At 35.1% G+C, this 21,670-nt stretch overlaps 1 protein-coding gene across 1 annotated transcript in view; it reads right to left on the reverse strand.

Moving 5' to 3' along the window:
- Positions 1-21,670, reverse strand: part of BIRC6 (baculoviral IAP repeat containing 6) — a 256,404-nt gene that overhangs the window by 104,493 nt on the left and 130,241 nt on the right. The window contains 12 exon segments of the mRNA XM_021087656.1: positions 3,012-3,145; positions 4,576-4,686; positions 6,578-6,704; positions 7,195-7,349; positions 10,224-10,340; positions 12,518-12,671; positions 13,437-13,570; positions 16,048-16,113; positions 16,116-16,202; positions 16,819-17,002; positions 17,819-18,034; positions 19,341-19,472. Of these exon segments, the coding sequence (XP_020943315.1) occupies positions 3,012-3,145; positions 4,576-4,686; positions 6,578-6,704; positions 7,195-7,349; positions 10,224-10,340; positions 12,518-12,671; positions 13,437-13,570; positions 16,048-16,113; positions 16,116-16,202; positions 16,819-17,002; positions 17,819-18,034; positions 19,341-19,472 (1,617 nt within the window).

Here is a 21,670-nt window from a genome sequence, read left to right on the forward strand (position 1 = left end):
CACACTCACGGCATATGGAAGTTCCTGTGCTAGGGATTAACTTTCAGCCACAGCAATGCCATGTACATTAACCCACTGTGCTGGACCAGGACCAAACCTGTACCTCCACAGTGACCCAAGCCACTACAGTTAGAATGAGAACTCTGCTGCACCACAACAGGAACTCCAAAACATCAGGGTTCCATAGATTAGAAGAGCAAATACTGAAGTAGTAAATGGGGGAAAAACAACCCTAGAAACAAAAAACTCTACAGAGTTAAAAACAAACCTCTATCAACTCATAAAAAAACTGCTTTCCCAAACTTCTATTTCATCAATGAAAAAAATGATACTGAAAACCACACTGAGTGTCCTAAAGAATGTTTGGAATGTTTTCCTACATATCCTTTTATTTGATCCTAATTCAGTATGATCATAAAACCCTAGGAGTTCTGGAAAAATAAAATGCAATGTAATTCTCCAAACCATTTTAAAGTTAGATAAACTTAAAATACTGAGCATATAAATCATAACATTCATAACCAAACTTCTTATATAAGGCCAAATATCTGAGGAAAGCTTGATCTGCAGTAACTTTTACTCTGCCTTAAAAAAAGAAAAAAAGTGGAAAAAATATTACACAGCAGTATGTTCTCTGACAGCTAGGCTCTACCACTAACTAGTTATGTAACTGTGGGCAAAGCAGATAACACATATTTTCTCATTCGTAAAATAATGACACTGGAATTTGATTTCAGGAATCTTCACCTTCCAAATTCATGCAATCTTTATGTGTAATAATCACTTGATAATATGCTTTTGCCTTCTTCGAAACACTGGCCCAACCTAACTACAAGTAGTTTCTTTCTCATTTTTTCCTTGTCTTGTTTTATGATGAACTACAAAATTAGACGTCTTTTCAGGAGTTCCTGTCGTGGTTCAGTGGTTAATGAATCTGACTAGGAATCATGAGGTTTCGAGTTCAATCCCTGGCCTCACTCAGTGGGTTGAGGATCCGGTGTTGCCATGAGCTGTGGTGTAGGTCACAGACACAGCTCGGATCCCTGGTTGCTGTGGTTCTGGCGTAGGCAAGTGGGTACAGCTCTGATTAGATTCCTAGCCTGGGAACCTCCATATGCTGTGGGGTGCAGCCCTAGAAAAGACAAAAAAAAAAAAAAGTCTTTTCAGAGAGTACTGACTAAATGTATCCAACTGAATTTAAGCACTAAGAGAGGCAGAGACTCAAACAGGGTAATAACTATTTATATCCCTAGCACCTGCAATAGTACATGGACCTAGCATATAGATAAGCACACAGCTAAAAAATAAAAGATAATCTTGAAAGATAATCTTGACTAACATCCATTAAAAAGGTGCTATGAACAATGAATGTATTTTATGTGAAAAGAAATAAATGAAAAATATTTTTATAGTATTTAAAATTTTTCTACACTAAATATTGTATATTTAACACAATATAACAAAAACTTAAACTGATATAAAGGAAATCTGTAGTTATACTAAAATCTTTACAAGCTATGATACCTCTTACTTTTTTCTGAATTAACAAAAAGCAACATTTATTTTTTTCCTTTCAGTTCTGAGATATAACTGACTGTGTACATTTAAAGTGTATAGCATAATGATTTGACTTACATACATCCTAAAATGATTACCACAGTAAGTTTAGAAAACATTTATCATCTCACATAGATATAAAATAAAATAAAACCTTTTTGCTTTGTGATGAGAAGTCTCAAGATTTACTCTCTTAATAACATACAAGACCATTAATTATATTTATCATGTTGTACATTACAATCCTGGTACTCACTTGTCTTATAACTGGAAGTCTTTGCCTTCTGGCTACCTTCAATTCTCCCACCCCCCACCTCTGGCAACCACAAATCTAATCTCTTTTTCTATAAGTTTGTTTGTTTTTGAGGTATAAATCACTGACAACACTATGTTAATTCCTAGCATACAACACAGTGATTTGATATTTCTATAGATTACAAAATGATCATCAAGATACTGCATTATTATTAACTACAAACCCCGCACTGTATATTTTCTACTGGTAACTCATTTATTTTGTACCTGGAAATTTTTACCTCTTAATTTCCCTCACCCATTTCTCTCATCTTCTGCAAACCCCAACCCCTATCTCCATCTCCTATTCTGGAAACCACCAGTCTCTTCTTTATATCTGTAACTCTGTTTTAGTTTTGTTACATTTCTTCATTTGTTTTGCTTTTTAGATTCCACATATAAGTGAACTCATACCACATCTGTCTTTCTGTTTCATTTCACTTAGCATAATACCCTTTAGGTACATTCATTTCATCTTTTGGTTTTGTGTTAAATAAAATATTTAACATTATAAAGTGATTAAGTTAGGTGACTTATCAACATTGATAGTAGAGGTCATTAAATATATTATTTAAAAAAATTTTTTCAGAAGCTCCTGTTGTGGCTCAGCAGGTTAAGGACCTGATGTTATCTCTGTGAGGATGCAGGTTAGATCTCTGACCATGCTCAGTGGATTAAGGATCTGGTGTTGCTGTAAGGTGTGGAACAGGTCACAGATGCAATTAGGATACAGTGTTGCCGTGGCTGTGGTATAGGCCTTAGCTGAAGCTCCAATTCAAACTCTAGCCCAGGAACTTCCATGTGTCATGTGGCTGTTAAAAAAATTTTTCATTCCTAAATTTTTGAAATATTCTCTGACATTCAGGTAGGTATTTATTTAGAATGTTTCCTAAATTATATAAAATTAACATAAAAATATGCATCTCTCTATAAAAATCCAGTAAAATTCCAAGAAAAAACTTACTACCTACTATAATTAAATTGCAATATAGCTATATTATAAATAATTCAAAACATTTTATTACATTGATACATATAAAGCCATCATTTAATACTTTAGCAATGAATATTTAAATTATTTAGATACACTGAGATTTTTCTTTACAAACAAATTTACTGTATGATCTGGGCCTAGCACTGGCTTTCAAAAACCATATTACCTGTGGACTGTGTTGATTTGTTCCATGTGGACTGGTGCCAGAAAGAAATTTCACTAAAACATGAATTAGATTTGGATCTGAAACCAGCAGATGGGCAGTACTCTCCTGAGTTCCAATGGCACTACTGGAACCAGCTATAAAACATTAAAAAAAGAAAAAAAAAAGCTCTCAACAAATGGACCCTGAAACAATGGAAATACAGTATTTAAAACATCTTTTAGTTTCAAGGAAAACCCACATATTACTGGGAGTTAAAGTTTATTAAAAGGATCTGAATCTCTACTTGACTGACTAGGCTCATTATCTATTTTCATTGACCACAGATCTCATGTTTCTCTCCTAATCTGATTGTGAAAAATACCTGGTTTAATATCCAGTATGGGGTCAGGTGGAAAAGAAAATTAAATGCTTACTGCCCTACTGATAAGCCTATTCTTAGTCATTATTCCCCCTTCCAGAAATAGAAATCTACTTTTCAGGCAAATTTTAATCCAGCTTTTAAAGATAAACTGAGACAAAACCTATCCATTTTTGTGTGTTAGCTATAGAAAGGTTGTACGCCATTCACTGATATGCAGACAACACACCAGTTTTCTGAGCTGAATAAAATACCTTTGAGTCAAACCTTCTTCAGTATCACATAGTGATGCTTTCAACCCCATATTTGGAAAATATATGCCAAATGAAAAAATGGAATAGCATTGTAATGCTAAGCAACGATTTGAATTAATACCTTTATCAACGTGACAGTGCTTTCTATTAAATGAAATTAAGCCCAAAGGAAAAGGGGATGAAATCCACCCACCTGCTGTCATAACCTACAGATGGAATGAAGATTTCAATTCACAAATGGCTAGTCCTTGCTCTCTAATATGAACTTTGATCCCTATTTCCCAACAACCTCAAGAATGTCAGATAAAATCTAGACCTAAATGTAAAAAGTAAAACCAGTAAGCATTACAGAAGATAATGTACGAGAGTATCTTTGTGACTTTGAAATAAAGAAAGCCACAGAAAGCAGTAACAGTTCCTTTCTAAAAAGATTAAGAAATTACTATTTTAACTTAAATGAGAAATAAGGGGGGGGGTAGAAAACTTAATAGGACTTTAGAATCTAAGAAGAAGCAATGAGGTTCAGTGAATATAAGTTTTAAATGTGAAAAACACAAACCAAGGAATCTAGTCATATATGATCATGAATATTATAGTGGATAAATCATTTTAAAGGCTAAGATACTTTAAAAAGAATAAATAACCAACAGACTAACATTAAATACTTATTTTGTACTCTAAAAGTAATCAATTTTATTTTAACAACTAGGAAAAGTTTCTAAAATATAAAAATATGATTTGAACCTATAACTACAGATACAGGAGAGTATTTATACAATCAAAGTAAAACAGCACAAAAAATAAAATACATTAAGAACAAATTCAGAGACATATTCAAATAAGGATTTAATCATTTTCACACTATACCACTTCTTAGAAAAATCTTTTTAAAGAATCTGATAGTAAGAATAATATATGTCAGAGATTTAAAGGAATAAATGTCTGAACTTACAATTAAGTTGCATGTTTGTCATGAGCGTTAGGCTATGAAGCACAAGGCACCATGTCCGGAGCAAAGTATTGGGATACCAAGCTAACACTGTGAGAAAGCTAGTTATTGATGCTATGTGGAAAAGAGAAAGGGGAAAAATTTTTACTCAGAAAAAGCAAATGTTTACCAAGAATTAAAAACAAAGAAGTAAATTTTAAAACAATATTATTTTAAAACATCAATTCATTACCTAGTGTCCTCAAAGCATACAAATAAAAGAGTTCCTCATTAAATACAGCTTAATAATTAAGAGTCAATAACATTTTATGTCTAAGTTTTAAAGCTCGCCTCATGGCAAATAAAATAACATGTCATCACTACAGGTTTGTTGTCCTTTCCAAACTACAGGCATCTCTACTGTAATACAGTATGTTTTTCTGAAATCCTCACATTCTGCAAAACCAAAAAATGATAATAATAGGGCATAATGGAAAAGCAGAGATGGGGTAGACCATTCAAAACCAATGCAACTTCAGAACAAAAGCACAAACTAAAATAATAATTAAATCACTTGCAAGGCCTAGATAAGAAGTACATATGGCAGGTGAAGAAGAAAAAAAAAGTTATTAAAAATACACAAACATAATACAGCACCCAGATTGTGCCCTTTAAACACTGTGTATAAATGGCTGATCCCACATCTCAGGCAGGAAATACAGAGTCTGGAACATCTACCACACTAAAATCTAACGAAGATGTAGTTGTGTATTTCACAAAAAACCTAAAGAAGAAGGATCTTACTACTGGCAACCAAAAGCACAATTTAAGCGTCAATAAACATGACTATAACAGAAACACAAGAAATATTTTTAAATTAGACTGTCTTCATTTTGAAAGTTCCTGTGAATTGTTAGTAAGTATAGGCATTGATTATCAGTGCCTATTAACTACACAAAAAAAAGACATGACCTATGAAACTGCTTTTAAAAAACTCAATCAGATTAAGCTCTATATCCCATTTACAGGAAACATAGAGGACATGAGAAGAGATACAAATATTAAAAATCAGGACATAGGGAATCTTAGAAGACAGTCAATTTCTGTGACAAATAACTTTAAAAGAGGATTTTTTAAAAAGACAGATTTAGAGGCATTAAGAAATTAAAATGACTAAATCACATATGGATGCTATGCTAAAAAAAAAAAAATTTTAAGAGTTTAGACAAATGGAAATTTGAAAATTGACCAAATATCTGATAGTAAGATCTTTTTGACTTTTCTACTCACTCTTGTTTATGTTTAATCTAACACCAAAGGTAAAAAAGTGATGGGAGCAAAATTTATAATAACATTTATACAGTGAAATAGAAATCTAGTAATTAAAGTAGGTCTGGCTTTTGCTGAAACAAGGTAGATTTAAGTAGGACCATTAAGCTGATGAGGCTATCACTAAGGCTGATTGGCCATGTGAGAGTCATGAGTAATGCACATTTCTAGAGAGAAAACACCAGGAATAGATGATTTTTACTTTCTTTAAATAGATTCCTACAGTCAGAGCTGAAGGGTAGTTCTACTCCTGTTGAAAAATATTATTCTAATCCCACTATTCCTACATTACTGCATTTGACAAGGGAAAAAAAAAAAAAAAAAAAAACAACTTGTACAAGAAACTGACATCCTTCTCCAATTTACCAATTTCCCAGAAGCTATTTCACATTTTTAAAAAACACCAGGTGCAACAAAACAGCCTATGAACAAGACAATACTTTAAAGAAATACAATGTAAAGTTGAAAAGAATATTGTAGATTTTAGGTCTGTGTTGTACACAGACATATGACAACAGAGATCAGAGAATAAGAGTTTTCTGTTCTCTTTCCTGCTAATTATTAAGTCACTATATTTAAATAGTTTTCTTTGCACTGAAACATTATAATCCTAGTGGCAAAGGTATTATGATCTAATCATTATCTTTTAGCTTATTATTTACGCTAGGTTGATAATTTTCCTTCTAATAAATCTTACCTTGGTTTAATGAAATGACAGGTATTCGATTAGCATTATATAAAAAAATGTCTGCTCCATTTTCTTTGTTTCCCGATGAACTAGAATTTAAACTCAATGTGAGCCACAACTGGAGAAGTGATTCCAACTGAAAAAGAATGAAAATAGAAAGAAAATGTATCTATTATATAATGAAATTCCATTTAAACAAAGATCTCATGTATGAATCCTTGACTAAGAGTAAATAATTTTTCTATTAAATACTTCTTCTGGTTACTTCAATTCAGCTGACAAGCAAACACATCTTAAAATTCTAGATGATGAAATTTAACTGAATTAAAATTTATAATTTACCTAATATAAATGTTTTACTAAATTTAAAAAAAGTGATTCAAGTCTTTAAATACAGGTATATGTACACTATGTAGCTGACACTAAAGCAGTAAAGCTTAAAATCATAAAAGTTATAAGTGACCTATCACTGAGGAGCTATAGTTAAAGTATCTCCAATATTTTTTCATTTGCATGTAACAAAGAAATAATCCCTGTCTAGTAGAAAATGATCTCCCGTGCTATTTTCATTTTTTACTAGGCTGGAAATATTGTCTAAAAATACACTATTTCTCCTGAAGTCATACCTGAACATGATGGACTTGAAGCATAGAAAAAAGTTTGTTGAAACAAACATTTAACATTGGGACAGATGATAACTGTATAATAAGCTGGTTGGACTGGTTCGCTGCTTGTAAACCCCCTAGAAGTGAATCATCTGTTCCAGTGGGAGACTGTGATACTGAAAATTAAACACAATTATGATTTATACACAAAGTATCAAGAGAAATGTTAGCTAGCTATTAACAAGTACAGATAAGCGAAAACTTTTTTAATAAAACTGCATCAATTAAAATGGTTCAGAGTTACATTATTTGAAAACTTGTTTTTAAAACAGTACTTGAAAATTAAAAGATAAAAAAAGGAGCTCCTGAGATACCACACTGGTCAGAATGGTTATCATTAATAAATCTACAAATAACAAATGTTGGAGAGGGTGTGGAGAAAAGGTAACCCTCCTATACTGTTGGTGGGAATGTAAATTGGTACAACCACTATGGATAACAGTATGGAGGTTCCTCAGAAAACTAAATATAGAACTACCATACAATCCGGCAATCCCACTTCTGGGCATACATCCAGACAAAATTTGCATTCAAAAAGATAATGTACCCCTACGTTCACTGCAGCACTGTTTATAATAGCCAAGACATGGAAACAACTGAAATGTCCATCGAAGGATGAATGGATTAAGAAGATGTGATACAAATATACAATGGCATACCACCCAGCTAGAAAGGAAAACAAAATAATGCCATTTGCAGCAACTTGGATGGAACTGGAGATTCTCATACTAAATGAAGTAAGTAAGAAGGAGAAAAGACAAATACCAAATGTTATCACTTATATGGCACAGATGAACCTATCCACAAAAAAGAAATAGACTCTTGGACACAGAGAACAGACAGGCGGTGGCCAAAGGGGAGGGGGAGGAGATGGGATGGACTGGGAGTTTGGGGTTAGTAGATGCAAAATATTACATTTAGAATGGATAAGTAGTGAGGTCCTGCTGTATAGCACAGGGAACTATAGCCAATCATTTATGACAGAACATGATAGATGATAATATGAGAAAAAAAAAAATATATATATATATAAAAACTGGGTCACTTTGCTGTACAGCAGAAGTTGACAGAACATTGTAAATCAACTATAATAAATTAAACAAGAAGCTCCAGATTCACAGGACTTGTTCACCAAGGGAAAAGAACCTTACTCTCTAGCTTTTTTTTTTTTGGCCCCACCTCCGGCAAATGGAAGTTCCCAGGCCAGGGAGCGAATCTGAGCGGCAGCTGCAACCTCATCACAGCTGAGGCAACACCAGATCCTTAACCTGAGGTGCCACTGCAGAAATTTCTCTCTAGCAATTTTTATTTTCAGGATTTTTTGTAATTAATAAAAGGGAGGAAAAGAGCAAAAGAGAGAAAAACCCTGCCTAATTATTAGGAAAGTAGTTTTAGAATATTCTAATCTCTAATCCATTGATTGTCAACATTGAGGGCACATTAAAATTGCCTGGGAAGTGTTCAAAAATTGTAATGCAAGGTCACACCAAATATACTCAGGAGGAGTAGAGAAATAAAGTGACTATTTATATGACAAGTTTTTCATATATTTAGAAAGTTTTTAATTAAAAGGGTCACACAGGCCAGCACAGAAAAATAATCAAAAGAACAAATATATTGAAAGCAGAACACTACACCAATTGTTCTGGTTTTTTTCTATACTCCTAAGGCAAGAAATAAATGAAGATTGCAAGCTGACAGAATTCAGCTTAACAAGGAAGATCTAAAACACAAATATCTCTATTGAAATGGTCTGTGAACTCTTCTTCAGAGGAGAAGGACATGATGAGGTTCCTAGGTTCTAACTAGTATCCCCACACCTTTACTACTCAAAACCATGCTCCAGAGAAGGTGAAGTGATTTGCTAGCCTAAGAAAAATAAAAATATCACTGTCTCCTCAGTACAGCTCCTATTATAAGATGAACAGGCTGCTATCTTAGCTGTACTCACCTGACAGAAGGGGATCTACCCAAATCTAACACAACATCAAAGGTCAGCAAACCATATCCTCCTAATGGCCAAATCTCACAGGCCGCCAGATTCTATGACATGGTTTCTTTAATAGCTGAACCCATTTATTTAGGTATATATTGTCTATGGCTGCTTTCCTGCTACAAAGTCAGATTTGTGGACTTGCTACACACGCTGTATAGCACCTGAAAGCTAAAATATTTAATACCTGGTCATTTATTATAAAAAGGTTTCCTTCTTTTGATACAGATAATCAGGTAGTAAATCCTGTCAATCCTGCAATTCAATTAGGCCCATTTGGCTGTCATCCTTATCTAGGTCTTCAAGGATGATAAACATGTTACTATTAAAAAACCCACTTTATCGGGAGTTCCTGTCATGGCTCAGTGGTTACAAACCCAACTAATCTCCATGAGGACTTGGGTTCAATCCCTGGCCTTGCTCAGTGGGTTAAAGATCTGGTGGTGCCGTGAGCTATGGTATAGGTCGCAGACATGGTTCAGACCCAACACTGCTGTGGCTGTGACAGAGGCCAGCAGCTACAGCTCGGATCCAGACCCTAGCCTAGGAACCTCCATAATGCCTCAGGTGTGGCCATAAGAAGACAAAAAAAACCCTCAAAAAACAAAAACCTAAAAAATTCACTTTGTCACAGGTTTAGATATAATGCAACGGAATCCCAGGCAACTAGCTATGCAGGCCTTTCCAGGAATTTCATTAACTTCACACCACTACAACAAAAACATAACTTAGGTTTTTGGACTGAACTTAAGAATAGTACATGGAAGTATTTTGCTCCCCTCTACTCTCCCAATTCATTAACTCCTTGTCTTATTTCTTCACTTGCTACTAACTTGGACAGGGAGAGGTGATACACACACACACACACACACACACACACACACACACACACACACACAGAGTCCTCTCACACTCACACTAGACGGAATTTTTAAAAAATCTGTCCTTGCACATAACCAACAGATAAATTATTCTAAGAATGGTGACTTTCACTTACATGTAGGAGATGTATTTGTCAACGCCTGTAAAATGGAATCCGCTTCCAGGGTAGACATCATTTTCAGCATAAGTTCTGCTTGCTGTTCAAGTCCAACTTCTAGGCGAGCATCTAGGGCTACAAAATGCAATTAAAAGAAAAAAAGATAAAAGCTATTTGATAGTTACTCCTCATGTACTACTTTCTACAATAAATTGTGACATCTGAACCCAAAACAGGGTAAGGAATGTGTCCTCAGGTCAGAACAACCTGACATGGGGTAGCAGAGCATCTATGCAAAGAAGCCTAGAGATGGGAGAGTGGATATATAGAGAAAGGTAGATCAAATAAGTGAAACAATGATAAAAGAAGCAAACAAATTACGGATAATGACAAGCAGTACCTCACTGTCAGAGAAAAGAGAAATATGGGAAAGGAGAAAAGTAAAACAAAGCATATGGAGTAAAATTACAGTTGGATTAACTAATGTAGTAATGTGAACTCATGGCATTCTACCTACGTAGATGGACAGATACAGAAATTAAATGTAAACAAAAAATGTGTGTACACAATTCCTAGATCTGTCCATCAAGAGTGCATGGAAATGGCAGAAAATTAGAAATAAGTATATCTAGTACTCAAATCTTGAGGTTTTAGTCACATCTCTCTATAAAAAGATTTTGAAGTACCTTTTTCACTCATGAAGTGACTAATTCCCCATCTGGGGAAGGGAAAGTAAATGATGAGCCTAGAGTATATTGTTGTACCAGAAAAAAAGGAAGTGCTCAAAGAAACATAAGGACATGTCACAAAGACAGAGGTCAGCATAAAGAAGATACCACTGGTCTAATCAGGGACAATATGAACATCAAATAAATAAAGACAGCACTGTGAATGTACTTAATGCCACAGAAGTGCACACTTAAAAATGGCTAAAGTGGTAAATTATATGTTCTCTATGTTTCACCTCAATAAAAACAAATAAATAATGATAATAACAAATTACAACCCAATGACTAAAACAGGAAACTACTGGTCTATACAAATCTAAACAAAGAAACTAATAAATTCTTTAAAAAAGGAATGGTTTCAAAGTATCATTCTGCCACCTCAACCCCCCCCACTTTTTTTTCACAAAGGCAAAAATAATAACTTTCCATTGGAAAAGATTGGTAGACATCTTTATCAAGTAATCAATACCACCAGTAGTGGGCCAAGTTAAAATCATGAGCCACCTAATAGGATATAATAAGAAAACCCAAACACTATACTTTCTTGATATTTCTGCCAAAGACGCAAGCTGCCAATCTAGTCGTGAGGAAACAGCATATAAACCCAAGCTGAGGGACATTCTACAAAATAACTGGCTTATAAACATTAAAAGCATCAAGGTCATGAAAGCTACCTCTGGCAAAAAGAAATTATGGCAGAATGAATGACACTGAGGAGATATGACAACTATACCTGACCCCTGAACAACTCAGTTTGAACTGCACAAGTACACTTATACAATGACTTTTTTCAAAAATACATACTACATGATCTGTATTTGGTTGAATGCAGTATGCAGAGCCTTGGACTGGGAGGACCAACTGCAAAGGTATACAGATTTTCAACTATGTGGGAGGAGACATCCCTACCCCCACCTTGTTCAAAGGTCAACTGTAAATGCAACACATGATTTTGTGCTGGATCCTTCTGAATAAAGGATATTACTAGACACAAATGCTGAAACTTGAATGAAGTCTTAAAGTTAGTACTAATGTTGCTTTCCTGGTTTCGGTAGAATGTGCTTCCTGATGTTTATGTAGAAGAAATGTTCTGCTTTGCAAAACACAAAATAAAGCCAAAAAACAGATAAGCAACTTACTCTCAAATGGATCAGGATACCAAATGTCCTCTGTATTATACTTGCAACTTTTTAGTAAATGTACGATTGTTTCAAATTAAAAAAAAATATTTTATTAAAAAAAAGTCACATATATGAGTAGAAGACTGCAAAAAGAATACTCAACATGATTTATCAATTTATCACTAACAATAAAAATAAAAGAAAGCACAATTACAACTACTAAGTCACATAACTCACAAATCTATTTTGGAGGTATTATTTTGAGAAATAAATGATAAACCATAAATAGAAGCTCTTCCAAACTGACATACAGCTCTGAGTGTCAGTCACTTTCACAGCATCCCTGTGATAATAAACCCTCTTGGCATATACTTATCCTCAAATTCTCAAGAGACATGGCATACGTAAATTGAAGACTTTTTTTAAGACTAGTTTATGCCTTAAAATATGAACACACACTTACCCTGAGACACTGAAACACTAACTGTTTGTGATCCATTCTTCTCTGTATTTGCTGGTGGCTTTGCTACAGGAATCCCCAGACCTCCAATGTAGGGGTTGTAATTGTAGGTGCCATAATCAGCACCCCAATAGTCATACCATGTACTGCTTATTGGCTTAAAAGAACAGGGAAAAAATTGTGGTTTATTTTTGCCTCTTCACTAAGAGTACATATTATTTACATTATCTAAACTCAAATATGGTTACAAAGTAAACATTCTCTTCACTCTTTAAATTCCTAAAACATACAATCTTGATCTATAGGAAAGGTTCATAATATTCTGTCTTATCCCCAAATCTAAAAATACCTTATTTATGAGAATCTGAGAGGTAACTAGAATCCTTAACAAAATCTGACGCACAAAATAAACCAAAATAATCAGGCATGTATCTCCTTTAGAAAAATGATTTATAGCTAACAAAAGAGTAGACTGCAATGAACTCAACTTGGATGAGCTTAAATGATACTTCAAATGTCCACAGTCCATAACTATACTTTCCATACTAATTTGTGGTTCGTATTAACGTATAAGCTGTACTGATTAAAGGGTGTGAGTTCTCCTTATACTCTTCCACTGATATAATAAAAAATCTACTATGGTACCCAAAACAATTTAACTCTTTTTTTATATTTTGGCCACACCCATAGCATGTGGAAGTTCCTGGGGCCAGGGAGCAAACCCACACCACATCAGTGACCCAAGCCACTGCAGTGACAATATCAGATCCCTAACTTGAAGTGACACAAGGGAACTCCCAAGAAAAATTATGAGTAAACTGAATAATGGGTTATATTAGGTATACTACCCTCTTTTAAGTAATTAATAAAACAAAAGTATAAGATGAAAGATTTTAATTTTAAATATTCTAGTATATCATACCTTAAAAACTTTGGCTGCAAGAGGATCCTTTTCCAAATCAATATCTAAAGGATCAATGTCAACTTCCATTAGATCCTGAAGTAGTTCAAGATCAATTTCTTTATCTTTTTCCAAAGACGAAAGAGGAGGTGCACCTTCAAATAATTGAAAGTGATTTTTTTGTAGAGTATATAACATAAAATTTAATTAATACATTTTAATTGCAGAGAAAGTTCCTTGACTTATATATATAATGTGTATCGACTGCTATCAAAATCTATAAATTCGGAGTTCCCGTTGTGGCGCGGTGGTTAACGAATCTGACTAGGAACCATGAGGTTGCGGGTTCGGTCCCTGCCCTTGCTCAGTGGGTTAACGATCCGGAGTTGCCGTGAGCTGTGGTGTAGGTTGCAGACGCGGCTTGGATCCCACGTTGCTGTGGCTCTGGAGTAGGCCGGTGGCTACAGCTCCGATTCGGACCCCTAGCCTGGGAACCTCCATATGCCGCGGAAGCGGCCCAAAGAAATAGCAAAAAGACCAAAAAAAAAAAAATTTATAAATTTTATCCTTGACAATTAAGCATAAAGAAGTATGCAAATGTATCACCCTACAACATACATTTAAAAACACCAGTGCAATAATATGTGACTTCCTAAAGAAAAAGACCATAGGATTAGTCCTTCTGGAGTCAAGCTGCATAAACTTTCCTTCTATAAACATTAACCATTTCTAGAATGAGCAGTATTTTTCATTTATTGCCTCCAATATGTAATTCATTAAATCACGTCCAACAGTTAAGGAAATGATACCCAATATTAAAGTGAAATGCAAAGATTTAAATTTTAAGACTGCTATTCACCTTGTTTTTCTATTATGAATTAAAATTATTTCGCTCTCAGATGACTCTACATTCTTAACTAGCCTTCTATGCCTTACAACCCTTATCTTCCTTTCCTTCCCATCCTCTTTTATTTAACATATATTTATAGAATGCCTAGAATATGCCAGGCTATATTTAGGGTTTTGAGTATATAAAGATTAACAGAACCAATGTTTACCCTCCAAGACCTGAGCAGAATTTCAGAGCTGAGGGTACCCTACAGAAATTAAACCAACTACCACAAGGAAGGTGCTTTCACAGACAATCAAGAATGGAGACAGCATCAACGGCAGTCTCCAACATTGCTAGTAGTGATAGAAAAAGCTTCTTGGAGGAAAGCATGCTTTATGTGAATCTTTTTTTTTTTTTTGCTTTTCAGGGCTGCATGTACAGCATATGGAAGTTCCCAGGCTAGGTAGGGGTTGATTCAGAGCTGAAGCTGCTGACAGCCTATGCCACAGCCAAAGCAACATGGGATCCAAGCCACATCTGCAACCTACACTACAGCTCATGACAACTCCAGATCCTTAACCCAATGAGCAAGGGCAGGGATTACACCCACATCCTTATGGATACTAGTCGGGTTCGTAACCCTCTGAGCCACAATGGGAACTACCTATGTGAATCTTAGATAAGAAGTTCATCATGCTTTCACTGAAAAAGATACACACTCCCCTATGTCGCTGCAGCACTATTCACAATAGCCAAGACATGAGAACAACCTAAATGTCTACTGATAGATGGATGGAAGAAGAAGATGTGGTACATATATACAATGGAATGCTACTCAGCCATAAAAAAGATAAAGTAATGCCATTCGCAGCAATATGGATGGAACTAGAGATTTTCATTCTAAGTGCAGTAAGCCAGAAAGAAAAAGACAAATACCATATGATATCACTTGTTTGTGGAATCTAAAATACGGCACAGATGACCCTATCTACAAAACAGCAACAGATGATGGCCGAGGAGAGCAGACTGATGGTTGCCAGGGGGAAAGGGGAGAGAGAGGGATGGATGGGCAGTTTGGGATTTTTGGATGCAAACTGTTATATTTGGTATGGATGGGCAATGGGGCCTACTGTACAGCACAGTTAACTGTGTGTGATTAAGTTACTTTGCTGTACAACAGAAATTGAAGAAACATTGTAAATCAACTATACTTTAATAAAACAAAACAAAAAAATTATATGCATACTATTAAAAAAAAAAAAAGTTCATCATGCAAACAAGAGAAGAAAGTCTAACCCCAGATAAAGGAACCACCAGGTAGAAAGGATAAAATCATGAAATAATCTAAGATTAAAGAATGAAACAGGTGAAATGACCACACCACCTGCAATATACAGGAAATAACAAAAACAGAGTCTTAAAAAGTAGGGAGTACACCACTAACGACTGAATGTGAGGATACCCATTATAATTTTTGAAAGGCAGAAAATAAAGAAAAAAAGAAAAATAAAACAAGCCTTTAACCTTACTATCTTCACTACTGTCTTTTATCTGTTTTCTAGGTTGTAATTTCTTCAAGTAGCCAAACCAGACCAATATTATTGTATTATTTTGAGCAGTTAGAGAATCAAAGGAAAACATTTATCAGGGAAATAGCTGGCATGGTTACTAAGGACAAAGGCTTAATATAAAAACTTAATTTTATACTTCATTAATTTTCATAATTTTTAGATATAATTTTCATGTTTTTAAAAAAGAGCCAAAGGATATTTTAAATAAAACATAATTCAAAGACTGTACCTGTTATATCATGTGTCAAAGGTTCATCTATAGTTTCCAGCAACTGAACTGAAGACTGCTGAAGGAGTCATCAGAGTCGCCAGCTATTGCACCTACATCATCACTCACTGTTCCTTCCTCCATGGCTTCTGCAGCCACAGGAGCCAGCAATTCTCCTGTAGGTAAGAAGATCGTCGATTGCTTTTGTAACTTAGAAATAGACATCCAAAACATACCACAGCATATTTTTCCTCCAGTTTAAAGAACAGCATGTATACTATTCCAACCATAAAAGATTCTGAAGCAAATGAATCCCACCTATATAGGAACTGATAAGACCCAGTGCATTTCTTTTAAATGCTAAAAACAAGTATCTAGTGGAAAATGCAAAATGTGTAATAGGAACAAAGAGTTATTATAATCACTTTACATGAATTAACACTTATTCATCAAAATAATCTTATAAGGAAGGTACTTTTATTATGCTTATTTTATATATGAAAAAAATAAAGAACAGGGAGTACCTTCCTCAAGTACAAATAGAGAAGTAGGAAGCAGCCCACTACTGGTATTATAAGGAAGCCAGCTACTCCAATATCCCTGCACTTTAACAACCCAAGTACTCCATAAATTCCTCCACTTAACACAACTGTCATATAATTAAAGACAAAAGTAATTCTACATGGTTGCTTTTGCTGTAACATGAAAGATGTCACAATTGCCTTTAACTATTTAGTCCAGCAGTGACAAGCTAATTTTGATATACCCTATTAAAAACAAATCCTAACAAACCTGCTAAAATATCCTGTAGCATACAAGTTAAGGAATACTGAGCCCAAGCACCACCCCAAGATATATCTCCTCTATTGAAATCAGTTCCAACCAAAAGTAATAGCAGTCTTTCCAGTTGGGGTTCATTCACAATCTCACAGAGATGTATAGTTGGCCTGGTGGCATTCGCAATGCGTGCAAGAACCTGTAACACATTTTATAAAATCATACACTTAAATAACAATTACACATTTTCTCCAAAAATAAAGCAATTAACAGTTTTCAATGAGATATGCTTTTGATTTCAAAATAATTCTCTGTAGAAGAAACGTAATTTCACAGATGAAATATTAAAATCCAGTTTAAAATGTGGGTTGAATAGTTTAATACAACCTTCATTGCTATAATTTGACAATTACATATTTTCTATTTTAATTAATAAAAAAGAAGGTCGACTGGAAAAAGACATACTCATATTACCTACATTTCAAGTCTACATTAATCTAATTTCAACTAGGTTAAAAATATACATTAGGTCTCTGAGAAATATGTGACAAATATTTAAAAAATCTTTCGGATTTCCCGTCGTGGCACAGTGGTTAACGAATCTGACTAGGAACCATGAGGTTGCGGGTTCGGTCCCTGCCCTTGCTCAGTGGGTTAACAATCCCGGTGTTGCCCGGTGAGCTGTGGTGTAGGGTTGCAGACCGCGGCTCGGATCCCGCGTTGCTGTGGCTCTGCCGTAGGCCGGCGGCTACAGCTCCGATTCAACCCCTAGCCTGGGAACCTCCACATGCCATGGCATCGGCCCAAGAAATGGCAAAAAGACAAAATAAATAAATAAATAAATAAAATAAAATATCTTCCAAGGCACATTAAACCAAAACTAAACTGCATAAAAGGAAAAGCCAATGAAAGTACTTTTATTTCTCTTAAAAATAAATTAAAATTGCATTTTTCTTAATTCTTTTTCTTATCCTCTAAGCAGGTAATTATAAATTATGTCTATTAATTTACTTACCTTGCAAACAAACAGTAAGAGATCTGCATGGCAGGTAAAATCCATGGAGAGGAGAAATAGGACAAGTTTCTGGACTACTGAAATACAACGTTCATGGGCCAAGGTAAATGGAAGTGGTTCTATCTCTGGACTTTCTTTTGTTGTTGTAACTTCTGTGTCTAAATTAGAACGGGACCACTCTGCTGTCCGACGTAACCGAATTAAATCCTTAAAGTGCTGTACACAGAAATTAACAATATTCAAATCAATGTTTACAGAATGAGAATTCTTCCAGTACAAATTTATTTATGGAATGAAAATATTCGCTCAGAAAACTTACAACTTTTAAAAGACAAAATTTTTAGGAAACCCTACGTTTCAAAAAGTAAGATTATAGGTGCAGCGGAAACAAATCTGACTCGTATCCATGATGATCCCTGGCCTCAGCAGTGGGTGAGGAATCCAGTATTGCCATGAGCTGTGATGTAGGTCACAGACATGGCTTAGATCCCATGTAACTGTGGCTGTGGCTGGCAGCTGTAGTACCGATTCGACCCCTAGACTGGGAGCTTTCATAGGCTGTGGATGCAGCCCTTAAAAGCAAAAAAAAAAAAAAAAAAAAAAAAAAAGGGTTATTAAAATATTAAAAACTCACCAATATGTCTTGTATTCTATCTTAGTGTAAGGTATCAGATGTATAACCAAATTTCAGAATGGTGAAATTCTACAGAAAGGCTAATCAGGTCAAATCTAACATTTTAAATAAATATTACCAAAATGTCTTAAACATAATTCATAAAAATTAGATGGTAAAGAAGCCTATATATCTTAAGAATAGAGGAGTTTCCGTGGCTCAGAGGAAATGAATCTGACTAGGATCCATGAGGATGCAGGTTCCATCCCGCCTCGCACAATGGGTTAGGTATCTGGCCTTGCTGTGAGCTATGGTGTAGATCACAGACACGGCCCGGAATCTGACGTTGCTGTGTGGCTGTGGTGTAGGCCAGCAGCTAAAGCTCCGACTTGACGCCTAGCCTGGGAACCTCCATGTGCTGCAGGGCGGCCCTAAAAAAGACATACACACAAAAACAATAGAATATTACTTCATTTCGAAATCTGAAGGAATAACTAATTTCGTATTTACAGATACACAATAAACTTGATTGCTAAATATAAATTTTATCCCCCAAATTAAAAAGTTGCTATTTTTTAAAATTTTGTTTACAAATCACTGACCTCCAATTTCACTCACAAAGGACACACTAGAAAAACTACATTTCCTTCATTTTACTGGAACACAAACCTCTTTAAAGGAAATACACCAGAAAAGTATTTTAAGGCCACATTAATCATATAATTCCTTGAGTGAAATGGTACCTTTTTAATAAAAAAGTGTATAAAATGGATTTTTCTACTGATAGGCAGAATAAATGTATTTAAGTTTCCTGATGATTATTAAAGATACTTAACTATTAAATAATTTAAAACAGTAAAACAAAGGTGACTTTTCTAAGATAATGACATTAAAAAGTATAGATCATACCTTTGAGGTAGCCTGCTTTAATTTTGCTTGCTCTACAAGAAGTTTATATGATGATCCTTTGTTACTCTGTATTTTTTCTTTTTCCATCTGTTCCACCAAAGCCTTCTGTTTTGCTTTTAGTAAGTTAAGTTGCTTTAAAAAAAAAAAAAAGTTAATCTTACAGCTAACAGTATTAAAAAGAACAAATTAAATTACTGTAATCCTCAGAATCCATACATCAAACTAATAATGGAGTAAGAAATTCTCCGAAAAAATCTAATTTTAACTGTATTGCTGATTAAAAATCACTACCAAATCCCCAACTGAAATCTTCCCATACTGCAATTAAGAATTAGTCAGGAGTTCCTGCTGTGGCACAACGGGATTGGAGGCATCTCTGCAGTGCCAGGACATAGACTGATCCCCAGCCCAGGACAGTGAATTAGAGGATCCAGTGTTGCCACACCTATAGTATAAGTTGCAACTGCTGCTGGGATCTGATCCCTGGCCCAGGAATTCCATATCCTGGGGAGCAGCCAAAAATGAAAAAAAGAAAAAAGAATGAATTCTTTATCTAGAGAAGAAGAGAAAATAACTGGAATACCTTTTTACATACGCCACTAATGAGACTGACTGATAGGCGTACTTTTTAAATGGAGGAAAAGCATTCTTTTAAGTAAATGGGGAAAATACTTTTATTGTACAATACACTCAGTTTTGTTTTAATGGGAATCTCCTTCAAGAGTAGTACATTTTTTGGTGCGTCTATGTTTTTTACTAATTAACAATTTTATCGAGGTAACTGTAAATTCACATGCAGTTGTTAAGACATAATGCAGAGATCTTGTACACTTTACCCAAATTTCCCCAATAACAACATTTTGCATAAAAACACTATACTATCACAACAGAGTAATGACATTGTTAGAATTTACCAAAATTATTAAGATTTCTCCAGTTTCACTTATACTCATTTATGTGTGTGTGTTTATGTATTTTCAGTTGTATAGAATTCTACACTTTTTTTTTTTTTTTGGCTGTACCCACTGCATGTGAAAGTTCCACAGTTGCAGCAGCACCAGATCCTTAACCTGCTGTGCCAAAAGGAAACTTCCTAGAATTTACACATTTGTTCCACCACAAATGTGAATTAACACTGAACAGTCCCTTCTCCCTCCTATCCCATTCCTATACTTGGCAACCACTAGAAGGCTAAAATAAACAGACCAAAAGGGAGAAAAAAAATTCTGCCTAGTAAGACCTTGAAAATCTGTTGAATGACTTAACCACTTTCCCATATATTGAAAATACAGAACATTACTCTAAAGAGAAATTCACTAGAATATTACAGCCATAACTGTAAGTTATGTCTACCTTATCAAAGAGTATTTCCTAAATTTCTACTGTTGCTACATATTTTTGTTATCAGGAAGAAAAAGAACTAATATTCCATTATAAAGAAATGTCGTCCTGGCTGTTATCTCTATATATGAAGAAAAATATATGTGAATGTGAGAAGAAAGACTACAAAAACAGTTTTTCAGAAAACTGTTCCATTGTGGCTCAGCGGGTTAAGGACCTGACATTGTCTCAATGAGGATGTGGAATGGATCCCTGGCCTACTTCAGTGAGTTAGGTATCCAGCATTGCTGCAAGCCACACCACAGGTCAGAGATGCATCTTGGACCAAGTGTGTCTGTGGCGTAGGCCAGCAGCTGCAGCTCTGATTCAAGCCCCAGCCTGGAAACTTCCATATGCCATGGGTGTTGCCACTAAAAAAAAAAAAAAGAAAAGAAAAAAAAATCCTGAGTTCCTGTCGTGGCTCAGCTGTTAACCAACCCCACTAGTATCCATGAGGACTCGGGTTCGATCCCTGGCCTTGCTCAGTGAGTTAAGGATCTGGTGTTGCTGTGAGCTGTGGTGTAGGTTGCAGACTCAGCTTGGATCCCGCGTTGCTGTGGCTCTGGCGTAGGCCGGTGGCTACAGCTCTGATTTGACCCCTAGCCTAGGAACCTCCATATGCCGCAGGAGCGGCCCAAGAAATAGCAACAACAACAACAACAACAACAACAACAACAAAAAGACAAAAAAAGACAAAACAAACAAACAAACAAACAAACAAAAAAACCCACATCTGTTCCAAAAGTTCTATAATTAACATATACAACAACTGCAATAAAAAAAAACATAATTTTTTTTTGGAGTTCCCATTGTGGCTCAGTGCTAACGAACCTGACTAGTATCCACAAGGATATCAGTTCGATCCCTGGCCTGCTCAGTAGGTTAGGGATCCAGCGTGGCCAAGCGCTATGGTGTAGGTTGAAGACAAGGCTCAGATCTTGTATAGCTAT

Source organism: Sus scrofa, chromosome 3 (genome assembly GCF_000003025.6).
Source record: "Sus scrofa isolate TJ Tabasco breed Duroc chromosome 3, Sscrofa11.1, whole genome shotgun sequence".
Classification (NCBI taxonomy): domain Eukaryota; kingdom Metazoa; phylum Chordata; class Mammalia; order Artiodactyla; family Suidae; genus Sus; species Sus scrofa.